This window comes from Oncorhynchus tshawytscha, linkage group LG13 (assembly GCF_018296145.1).
Source record: "Oncorhynchus tshawytscha isolate Ot180627B linkage group LG13, Otsh_v2.0, whole genome shotgun sequence".
Classification (NCBI taxonomy): domain Eukaryota; kingdom Metazoa; phylum Chordata; class Actinopteri; order Salmoniformes; family Salmonidae; genus Oncorhynchus; species Oncorhynchus tshawytscha.
In genome coordinates, this window is record NC_056441.1 from 54,389,943 (window position 1) to 54,401,690 (window position 11,748).

At 40.5% G+C, this 11,748-nt stretch overlaps 2 protein-coding genes across 2 annotated transcripts; one reads left to right on the top strand and one right to left on the bottom strand.

Moving 5' to 3' along the window:
• Positions 1-183: 183 nt before the first annotated feature.
• On the top strand, positions 184-2,469 carry LOC112266067 (homeobox protein SEBOX-like). The gene is made up of 3 exons (XM_024443553.1): positions 184-241; positions 1,539-1,741; positions 1,849-2,469. The coding sequence occupies exons 1-3, from the start codon at positions 184-186 to the stop codon at positions 2,467-2,469; spliced, it is 882 nt and encodes a 293-aa protein (XP_024299321.1).
• A 6,873-nt stretch (positions 2,470-9,342) lies between these two features.
• On the bottom strand, positions 9,343-11,545 carry LOC112265166 (transmembrane protein 199). Its single transcript, XM_024442252.2, has 6 exons — positions 10,942-11,545; positions 10,788-10,861; positions 10,602-10,691; positions 10,424-10,466; positions 10,197-10,309; positions 9,343-9,945 (listed from the first exon to the last, which is right to left on the bottom strand). The coding sequence occupies exons 1-6, from the start codon at positions 11,123-11,125 to the stop codon at positions 9,850-9,852; spliced, it is 600 nt and encodes a 199-aa protein (XP_024298020.1). The 5' UTR covers positions 11,126-11,545; the 3' UTR covers positions 9,343-9,849.
• Between the last annotated feature and the right edge of the window lie 203 nt (positions 11,546-11,748).

An 11,748-nucleotide genomic window follows, 5' to 3' on the forward strand; every position in this document is an offset into this window, starting at 1 on the left:
TAATATATATTTAATGGTCTTCAGGATTACTTTAGCAATAAATGCACACATTTGAGGACAAAAATATTATGATTATTTAGCATGATCTCTTCACAAAAAAGGAAAGGGGTAGGGCAGGCCAATATAAATCATTACTAATTGGCTCATTAAAAAAAGAGAAAATAAAGAGTTGGTTCTTGTACAATGTGTATTCCTCGAAACCCTTCCAGCTTCTTTCAGAAATGTAAATTCGGGGATCTGTGTACGTTGGCGTATTTAGAGCTTCACTCAGAAATTGAACGGGTGTTCAAGGGAATGTAAATCGACCACTAGGCTAATTGATTTCAATACACAGGAAGAGAAAGTGTGAAACCAGCTTTTGAAGTTGTCAGGCTTTTTCCTGCATAAGATAATAGTTAGGCTATAGTTTACTTTTCGTTCATCCCTAATCGCCCCGAAAAAAAAACATCAAAATATTGTAATGAATAGAGAGAGTAAGCAAGTACCCTTTTATAGGCCCAACTCAACAAATCAATTTGGGAAGACAGTGTAAAAATAAATAAATAGATAAAGCACAATTTGGCACTTAATTTTTAGTAGGCATATGCCAAATGACAGGACAGCAAATGATTGCTGAATAACAAATATCACTCTCGCAGCGAACGTGGTCGGATACAGTAGGCCTATGTAGATTGACTCTGCATGTCCAACAAGGTCTGCCTGCCCTGCGCTCCAATCTCCACGGGGATCCTCTTTGCAGTCGATTGCCCCGGGACGAGATCTGACAGTCTAACCCAGGGAGTGTCAGACAATAGCGACAGCGGAAACAGCGGGGTTATACACCATTGCCGCTTTCATCTGTTTCTTGCCGCTCACCATCTGCAATTCAGGATTAGAGAGGTGGGCACTGGGCACCACTATAGGCCTATAACACCTGAACGTGCCTAGATTAATTTGGTGCGGACCGTGGGCGGCATGAGATTGAAAGGGGAGTTCCCGCTTTAAGAGGGCACCGCTGCCCAGCGCTGAGCGCATCATTTACGCATCACCAGACCAAGCTGTAGAGGTACATGGAATTATGTCTCTCTTCATCAATCAAGAATTCACTGCACACAGACTGACTGACAATAAATGTATGGATTTTACTGCACTTTTTGGAGACCAAGATCAATGTAAAGGTAGGATAGTGAAAGTTATATTTGTCTATTGTCTTTTATAGTTTCCTTTAGGATTATTTTATTATGACTAGCATATATTTATTTAATTATCAATATTCTGTCTAGATTTTGCCGGACATAAATAGCGCACAAAGAAACAATTAAACCATAAGGTTATTATATATAGAAAGATATCTATTGATATAAACAGAAATGCAGATGAAAAAATAAGAAAATATATGGTACACTTCGTTTAGTAATTCCTCGATTGTCTTTAATAATTTTCAAACGCTACACCGGTATTTTAGGCTATTTAAATAATAATCTACGAACCATATGATTGGCCCAATTTTATTACTTCGATTTTCAATTCTCAAAAATGTTGTTTTTGTTGTTTTTTAGACTTGAGGAATGACAATGGACTTTCATCACCCGAACCTGAGAGAAGCGCGTTTACAGAGGGCCAAAGGAAGCGCAAAAGAACCATATTCAGTCGCGCACAATTGTCTGAGTTGGAACAAGCTTTCGCTCTGACGCCGTACCCAGACATCACTCTCCGTGAACGCTTGGCCGCACAAACACATCTACCTGAAAGCAAGATACAGGTTCGTGTAGTGATACTAACTAAGGTTAGATATTTACACGTTTCCGTATACATCTATGCATTGAGGCTACAACGACATATTTATCTGACTCCACTCATTGTTCACAGGTGTGGTTCCAAAACAGACGGGCAAGAAGTATCAAGAGTGGAAGACTCACCAAATCTACCAATACAACTTTTGGAAGAGGAGGTGAAAAATGTTTACCTCGCCCAATAGTCCCCTCCCCTGGTCCCTCCTGCACCCCAACCACAATGGGGGAAATGTTCCGACCAGACCAGATTCAGTGTGATGATGTTCAGCAGTTCTACTCCGACTGGATCCGTCTCTACAACAACCCTGTGTCTCATCAGCTTACACCCGTCTCCCCAAACCTGTCAGAATCCCTACTGTGGGAGGAAGACTCTCACCTGGGATCTCTTGCTACTACCACGGCACCCGTTGGAAGCCAAGCACACTCCTCACGGCCATACCGGGATGGGTTCAACCAGCCCTGCGTGGGCACCTCAGGGTATAGGAACTTTAAGCCACAGACTCTAGCTGTCTCACAGGTAAGATATGGTCATCAAACCTCAGTGGACCAGGTTGTCCCCTCCCATCCGCAGCAGATGTACTGGGATGTGACTCAAGGAGAGGGTCATCATCCTCAGGTGGGCCCCCAGACCTCCATCGGATACATCTCAGACCTGATCTATAATGCTGCTATTGTCACCAACTTCCTGGAGTTCTAATTTCCTGCCCTATTGTATAGCCTGGTGGTCCCAGCTCTGGTTGTGCTGTCTTGCCAGGTATTGGCAAAATAACACAGACATATTTGGGACCACTAGCCTATACCGCTTGCCCAATACAGTGCCGTCAGAACGTATTCACACACCTTGACTTTTCCAGATTTTGTTGTGTTAGATCCTGAATTCAAAATGGATGAAATACTTTTTTTTCTCACCCATCTATGTGCAATACCCTCTAATGACAAAGTGAAAACATGTTTTTAGACATTTTAGGAATTTTATTGAAAATGAAATACAGAAATATTACATTCACATAAGTATTCACACCCCTGAGTCAATATACTGCATATTAAACTCAAATTTGGCAGTGATTACAGCTGTGAGTCTTTCAGGGTAAATCTCTATTAGTTTTGCACATCTGGATTGTACAATATTTGCACATTGTTCTTTTTAACATTCTTCAAACTCTATTAAGGTGGTTGTTGATCATGGCTAGACAGCCATTTTCAAGTCATGCCATATATTTTCAAGATGATTTATGTCAAAACTGTAACTAGGCTACTCAGGAACATTCAATGTCGTTTTGGTAAGCAACTCCAGTGTACATTTGGCCTTCTCCTTCTGAAAGGGTCTGTTGGAAAGCAGACTGAACCAGGTTTTCCTATAGGATTTTGCCTGTGCTTAGCTCTATTCTGTTTCTTTTTATCCTAAAGAACTCCCTAGTCCTTTCCGGTGATAAGTATACCCATAACATGATGAAGCCACCATCATGCTTCAAAATATGAAGAGTGGAACTCAGTGATGTGTTGTTGTGTTGGATTTGCCCCAAACATAACGCTTTGTATTCAGGACATAAAGTACATTTCTTTGCTGTATTTTTTGCCGTTTTACTTTAGTGCCTTATTGCAAACAAATGCATCTTTTGGAATATTTGTATTATGTACTGGCTTCCTTCTTTGCACTCTTTTTTTGTGCTCCTGAGTGGTGCAGCAGTCTGGGGCACTGCATCTCAGTGCTAGAGGTGTCACTACAGACACCCTGGTTCAAGTCCCGGCTGTTGATCCGTCATCAGTTTTCTCCTATCACAGCCATTAAACTCTGTAACAGTTTTAAAGTCACCATTGGCCTCATGGTGAAATCCCTGAGCAGTTTCCTTCCTCTCCGTCAACTGAGTTAGGGAGGATGCCTGTATCTTTGTAGTCACTGAGTCTATTGATACACCATCGAAAGTGTAATTGATAACTTCACCATGCTCAGACAGATATTCAGTGTCTGCTTTTTTCTCTCTCATTTTATTTTCATCTACCAATAGGTACCCTTCTTTTCGAGGCATTGGAAAACCTCCCTGGTCTTTGTGAAATTCACTGCTCAACTGAGGGACATTACAGCTAATTGTATGTGTGGGGTACAGAGATGAGTTAGTCATTCAAAAAATCATGCTAAACACTATTATTGCACACAGAGTGAGTCTATGCCACTTATTGTGAATTGTTAAGCATATTTTTACACATGAACTTAGTTAGGCTTGCCATAACAAAGGGGTTAAATACTTTTTGACTCAAGACATTTTTAGCTTTTGTACAAATGTCAAAAAAATATAATTACACTTTGACTTTATGGAATATTGTGTGTAGGTCAATGATACATCTCAATTTAATCCATTTTAAATTTAGGCTGTAACACAACAAAATGTGGAGAAGGTCAAGGGGTGTGAATAGTTTCGGAAGGCACTGTACTTGTGTTTTGTGACCAATTGTAACATTTTGTTTCTTTTTTTATTTTGTTGTTAAATGTATGGATCTTGTATCTTTCATTAGCTTGTGAATAATTGTAATATGTATGTTTACATCATCCAAGGAGTAATACATTGATTTAATTTCACCATGGTAATGATTGATTAGAAGTTTAATATGACACTGTTAACCTTTGTGTGGTGTTCGGGTCTGTGGGACCCATGTTCAGTGTTTACTAAAAGAAAAATGATACAATTAATCATTTTTCCAACTTGACACTCATTGGCCTTGGCTCATTTTCTGTGAAGAACCTGTAAAATAACACATTTTCATTGAGTGCATGCTGTGCTCCCCCCTACACACAGTGGTGGAAAAAAGTACTCAATTGTCATACTTGAGTAAAAGTAAAGATACCTTAATAGAAAATGACACAAGTAAAAGTGAAAGTCACCCAGTAAAATACTACTTGAGTAAAAGTCTAAAAGTATTTGGTTTTAAATATACTTAATTATCAAAAGTAAATGGAATTGCTCAAATGTACTTAAGTATCAAAAATAGATTACAAATCATTTAAACTTCCTTATATTAAGCAAACCAGATGGCACAGTTTAATTTTTTTAAATTTTATTGACGGATAGCCAGGGGCACACTCCAACACTCAGACATAGTTTACAAATGAAGCGTTTGTGTTTCGTGAGTCCACCAGATCAGAGGAACAAGGGATTGCCAGGGATGTTCTCTTGATAAGTGTGTGAATTGGACCATTTTCCTGTCAACAAGTAATGAGTACTTTTGGGTGTCAGGGAAAATGTATGGAGTAAAAAGTACATTATTTTCTTTAGGAATGTAGTGAAGTAAAAATAAAAGTTTCCATAAATATAAATAGTAAAGTAACTTACAGATACCCCAAAAAACTACTTAAGTAGTATTTTAAAGTATTTGAACTTAAGTACTTTACACCACTGCCTACACATTTCTATTACATATGTGGTGTTCGGGTCCACTGGACTCGAGGGTAATAAAAATGTGGAAATGTGTGTGTGTAGGTGAAAACAAGAAAAAATGAAACAAAAAGATTTGCTGTGTGCCTTCACTCTGTCTTCCTCCTCCCTGGGCCTGCTGTTTCAACATAGCACCAAGAACCTGTCTGTCACCCTGCCTGTCTGCCTGTCTCCTGCTTTTCTTGCACTCTTTACCTTTTGTAGTGTGTGAAACTACAAAATGTCTTGCAGGAACCTGCACAATTTTATTACAATACATTGTAAAATATTCAGTATTTTACCACACCCTACCCCAGCCAGGTGCAAATTAGGGGAGGGACACAACAAATAACATTGCATGTGTGGCTCCTTACCACAATCAATCAGTATGCTCAGAGGGCCTTGAATATAATTTTTGTAGAGAGAGAAGCTAGTGTGGAATGAGCGTCTTCCACTTTTGAAGATGAAGAATTTTCAGAATATGAGGATCATGTCTCTGTCAATTCGAAGTCTGACAGTGAGTTGGAAGAAGAGGTTGAGATTGACCCTCAGCCAGCCCCAGGACCAGCCCGTCAGCAACCAGCTCATCTGCAGCCTGCAGGAGAAATATGCATGTCAAAAAATAGTGAAATTAAATGGTCTTCTTACCCAAGGAACGAGCCACCTCGCATGGCTGCCAATGTGATAAGGATGCAACCAGGGCCGACGCGGATGGCGGTTACTCATATTCAGGACATAAAGTCTTCTTTTGAACTGTTCGTTCCAGACACCATCCAGAAAATCATTCTGGACTGCACTCATTTGGAGGGAAGGCGTGTTTTTGAACAGAGATGGAAGGAGATGGACAAAACTCATGTACATGCATACTTTGGGGTTCTTATCCTTGCTGGTGTTTTCAAATCCAATGGGGAATCCACAGAATCGATGTGGGATGCAGAAACTGGCAGAGAACTTTTCTGCGCAATAATAATGTCTCTGGAAAACTTCCACATTATCTCTAGGATTATCCGCTTTGATAACCCGAGACACCAGACCAGCTCGGCGGCATTGAGACAAGCTAGCTACAATCAGGTCAGTGTGGGAAAGGTGAGTGGACTGCCTTCCCCTGTTTTACAACCCTGGACCCAACGTTACTGTTGATGAGCAGCTTAAGCCATTTAGGGGCCGCTGCCCCTTCAGACAGTACATACCGTCTAAAAATATGGAATCAAGATCTGGACTGCCTGTGATGCTGCTTCATCATATGCATGGAACTTGCAAGTGTATACAGGGAAACCAGATGAAGGAGCCCCTGAGAAGAACCAAGGGATGCTGGTCATCCTGGATGTAACACAGGGACTCCGTGGCCACAACATCACATGCAATAACTTTTTTACTTTGCACAAGCTGGGACAGGAGCTCCTCAAGGGGAAGCTGACGATGGTATGAACAGTATGAAAAAACAAGCCAGAGCTCCCACCTCAGCTGTTGAATACATGGAACTGGCCTATCAATTCCTCTAAGTCTGTGTTCACGCCCGACACATTCCTAGTGTCCTACGTGCCAAAGACAGACAAAACTGTGGTACTCATGAGTACGCTGCATAGGGATGGGAGAATCTGTGGCCAGGAACATCAAAAAACAGAAATCATAATGGATTACAATGCCACAAAAAGAGGGGTGGACAACTTAGACAAGCTGGTGACTGGCTACAGCTGTAAAAGAAGAACCCTACGCTGGTCACTTGTGATATTCTTCAAACATCTTAGCGTACAACGCGTTTGTCATCTGGATGGTGTTGAACCCAGATTGGATAATTGTGATCTAGCAGAGGTAAATGTCAAATATTAACCACGTATGCTGTCTATGAGTCAACACCGAAGTATGAAATATTTTTGCATAAATTGTTATGGCTGTATTGTTTAAAAAACCCGCAAACAGTGGGTGAATAACGAAAACATGAACACAAGGGTTAAAACAGTCAAATAATACTACATGGTTACAGAGATGGGGTTATAGGATAGCCCTCTCATAGTATTGTTTTGTAGGGTCTTTGATGGGCAAGCAGCTTTCTGCTATGAGAACAAGAGGACAAATATGCATAACATAGTATAACGTTACATACAGTAGTTGTTGTCTGAGGTATTAGGTATTCTACCTGACATAGAATCAGCCGCGGCCGATTTGATTCAACGTTTCATGTTTCCGGGAGTATTATCTTTCAAAATATCCGGATTAAAATGATTCCTTGTGGCCAGATACCGCGACAGATAATTATTTTCCAAATAAAAAATATTTTCCCCCATATATATGGGAAGGATAGAGGAAAAAAATGAATAATAAGAAATATATTAAAACTGAAGCTCAGGGTCTATCAGCTTACCAACTCTTTAATTCTAGCTGGGTTTAAAGGTCTCCAGTGAAGTATTACATGTGAGTAATACAGTCAAGATGTGACAAGAGCACTATGACAGTTCAACCTGGCCTGCTGGACAGTGATCTCTGCATATCATAATCATCTTTAATCCCAAATAATCTTTCAATAAACCCTTAATACCGGTGTAAAATCTCGGATCTTTCAGACACGTTTTTGTCTTGCAGATGCAATTACATCCTTTAATCTCTCAACTGATATGAAGGGACAGAACTACAAAGGAAATTGTCCAGATATACAGTATAGGTGGGGGAAGTCATAACACAAGCCAAATAGATATCGTATTAAAGTTGTTTTGAATCATGAAAACAGATATGTGTTGTCATGGAAGGGATTTAAGTACTACACAGCTTCCAGGGTATCTGTAATTGGTTGTTTGCTTCTGGCCTGTAAAATCCATCTTGCCCTTTAATTGACCTCAAAACAAATGAATGCCGATCGGCAGTCGAAGACAATACTCTCTACCACATCTGGCAGCAGGTAGCTAGCTGTATGCTAAAACAGGGTTTCCTAAGGTATCTTTACTTTTACTCAAGTATAACAAATTGGGTACCATCAAGTGCTATGATGAAATTGGCTCTCATGAGCACCGCCACAGGAAAGGAGGACCCAGACTTACCTCTGCTGCAGAGGATAAATTCATTAGTTACCAGCCTCAGAAATTGCTGCCCAAATAAAGTAACAGACACAACGGTTCAGAGGAGACTGCATGAATCAGGCCTTCATGGTCAAATTGCTGCAAACAAACCACTACTAAAAGGACACCAATAAGAAGAAGAGACTTGCTTGGGCCAGGAAACACGAGTAATGGACATTAGACCAGTGGAAATCTGTCCTTTGGTCTGATGAGTCCAAATTTGAGATTTTTGGTTCCAACCTCTGTGTTTTTGTGAGACACAGAGTAGGTGAACGGATGATCTACGCATGTGTGGTTCCCACCGTGAAGCATGGAGGAGGAGCTGTGATGGTGCGTTGCTGGTGACACCGTCTGTGATTTATTTAGAATTCAAGGCACACTTAACCAGCATGGCTACCACAGCGTTCGCAGCAATACGCCATCCCATCTGGTTTGCGCTTAGTGGGACTATCATGTTTTTCAACAGGACAATGACCCGACACATCTCCAGGTTGTGTAAGGGCTATTTGACCAAGGAGAGTGATGGAGTGCTGCATCAGATGTTCTGGCCTCCACCCAATTGAGATAGTTTGGGATGAATTGGACCACAGAGTGAAGGAAAAACAGCCAACAAGTGCTCAACATGTGGGAACTCCTTCAAGACTGTTGGAAAAGCATTCCTCATGAAGCTGGTTGACAGAATGTCAAGAATGTACAAAGCTGTCAAGGCAAAGGATGGCTACTTTGAAGAATCTAAAATATTGATTCTGTGTCATGGAAACATGGCTCTCTCAGGATATTGTCGGAGTCGGTACAGCCACTGGGTTTCTTCATGTGTCGCACCGACAGAATAAACATCTCTGGGAAGAAGGGCAGTGGGTATATGCTTCATGATTAACATACAGGAACTCAAGTTCTTCTGTTCACCTTACCTATAATTCCTTATTCAAATGCCATTTGCTTAACAATTTTTTGGTTACTACATGATTCCATGTGTAATTTCATAGTTGATCTTCACTATTATTCTACAATGTAGAAAATAGTCAAAGTAAAGAAAAACTCTTTAAGGAGTAGGTGTGTCCAAACATTTGACTGGTACTGTATATTTATATTGAATGAAACTGAACTCAAGAGTTGAATTACCTGGGTGCTAATTTTATTGAATAGACAAACAATACCGACTATACAGACATACTGAAGGACCGTGAAAGTACAGTATGAATAAGCTATTGCATGAGAAAAAAAAAATCCCTGTTCCATCCAAGTAGGAAATTATGAGACAAATGTTATGAAGGGGGCTAATTTAACAGGCACTATAAAAGCATCATGGATGTAAATAAATAGATAAATATCCCAACTTTGTTAGTCCACATTAGTAAATGAGTTGTGAAACATGGCGTTAACTTCATCATAGAGCAGCGATGGTAAAACAAACAACTTTTACATCTGGGTCACATTCAAGATCTTCACACTAATCCGATTTCAATATGCGAACGACCTGAGACAATTCTTATCAATAGTTTTGTGGTCATGTCAACTTTCACTCAACCCCTTTGATTTCTGTTTTGAAGTCCACTGGTGGGTCAGATAAGGGCATTGTTCTCCAGGAAAGTCTTTTGTTGATAAGAACACTGACTGGTGCTATGGTTCTCCTAGCTCTCCCTCCATGGTCCGTACCAGAACATACAGCTCTGCCAGGCCGACGACGGACGCCGCAATCACTGCAGATATCACCCTCTGAAACACACAAGCAAACATGTCAACAAAGATACTGATTCTTAAACAGGGTTAAAGGGTTTTGAAATGAAGCTTACTTCTTGATTACATTTTCAAACAATATTTTTGTCCATGTACAACACAATGCAGTACTAGCTTAACCCTTGCTTATCATGCAATCGAGGTTAAGTGACACGATTAATCTCGTCAGGCAATAGGGGTTTATACTTGCCCAGCTTGTAAGAATGAGGGATTTTTGTATGGATTCTTACCGCCGCTGTCTCTGTGAAGAGGTATTGACTGCCGAGATAGGCGCAAGCGAACGTCGCCGCCACTGTCACTAGGAAGTTTAAGACAGTCACAACTGCAGCTTTGGCTGAGCGCACTAGACAGACAACACACACACACACACACAGGGAGGGTTGAGGTAAAGGTAGATGACAAGGATAGTAAGAAACTTAGAGACAGATTGCATGCAAGCGTTTGTAACCATAGCAACCTTCTCTCCCAAAGTCTGCCAGTGTCTCACGACGATTAATTTGCTGGGGTGGAAAGAGAAGTACTCGCATGAATCAACAACCCAAACATTAAACACCATCATGCATTTAAGCAGGCTGCCATATGTTACTCGAATCCATACAGTAGGCTACATTCTGAGTGTGCACTGTGCAATTCACCTGAGTGTTTACATTCCGTGTGATCCTGTTGTATTCTTCATTGGCCAACTTGGCTTTGATTCGTTCCAGACGAGCCACAAGCATAGGGTTCTGTCACAAAGAGGGTGTACGACTTTAATGTTGCCCTCGTGATGGAGACAAAATGAAGGGACTGAAGGAATAACCATTCATCGAGGTCTTACTTACTCTGGGGGGCATTTCAACCTTAGGCAGGTGCAATGAGCTGTCCTCCAACAACTCATGAAGGTAGAAAGGTTGACCTGAGAAGAAGGAAAAGCACACAGGTTAGTACTTAATTCATGCAATGCAAGATGTGTGTTGTATAACTGTTTATAGATACCATTGTCTTGCAGACATTTATTAAGTTTTCTAGCAGTTCTGAAGGACAGAGTTGATGGTGGTTCCTGTTGAAGAATATCCTCCACTTCTTTCTGTAGCTCCGTTGGAACTGAAAACTCATCGTTCGCCAGCAAGTCTCTTACCCTCTCTCGAAATGTGTTTCCAATCACAAAAGACGACGCCATTCTCTTTAGATAACGTTAACTGTCAAACTGATGTAGCTAGCTACAATGAACTGTGCTGACAAGTGGCTGTATTAGTTAATTGTTATTCTCCCGTAGCTGGCTGAGCCGAGTTTGCCAGCTGATCTAGCTAGCTGCAAGCGGAGAAGGCTCTAGCTACAAGGATAGCAAGCAGCTAACGTCTTTAGCTAGTAAACCCACGACCAGGAGGAAACGTTGGCAGTGTATACAGATTATCCATTGCCAATTCTTCACAAATTGATACATTTAGCATTCATCTAATCATCGTATCAACTACCCATTTTAAGTTGTCCGACAATGATGACCGTTTCGTTAATTTTACTAGCTAGCAGTAACGACAACAGAAAGAGGAAGCAGCCAGAGTTGACTTTGAAGCATCTATGTTTACCTTGTGACAGGATCTGACGTAAGAGCTACTGCCACTCAAAAATAAATACCCAAAATACTAATAAATAAATAAATAAAAAATACCAAAAATACTGTGCTTTCAAACATAGTTAATAATATAGTGTTTGTACACAATGGAAATTATTATCGTGTTGATTTTTGAACAAGTATCGTTTTCAAATATAGTTATTTCAATTGATTTATTTATATTTCTTTAC

What these genes read in the sequence shown, in the direction of transcription:
- LOC112266067 (XM_024443553.1), top strand. Translation starts at nt 184, where the DNA reads ATGTGTATTCCTCGAAACCCTTCCAGCTTCTTTCAGAAATGTAAATTC. An exon ending in ATGTAAATTCGGGGATCTGT is followed by an intron (nt 242 to 1,538) that starts GTACGTTGGCGT and finishes GTTGTTTTTTAG; the next exon opens with ACTTGAGGAATGACAATGGA. An exon ending in TACCTGAAAGCAAGATACAG is followed by an intron (nt 1,742 to 1,848) that starts GTTCGTGTAGTG and finishes CATTGTTCACAG; the next exon opens with GTGTGGTTCCAAAACAGACG.
- LOC112265166 (XM_024442252.2), bottom strand. Translation starts at nt 11,125, where the DNA reads ATGGCGTCGTCTTTTGTGATTGGAAACACATTTCGAGAGAGGGTAAGA. An exon ending in GGCAGACTTTGGGAGAGAAG is followed by an intron (nt 10,310 to 10,423) that starts GTTGCTATGGTT and finishes TTGTCTGTCTAG; the next exon opens with TGCGCTCAGCCAAAGCTGCA. An exon ending in TCTTCACAGAGACAGCGGCG is followed by an intron (nt 9,946 to 10,196) that starts GTAAGAATCCAT and finishes TGTGTGTTTCAG; the next exon opens with AGGGTGATATCTGCAGTGAT.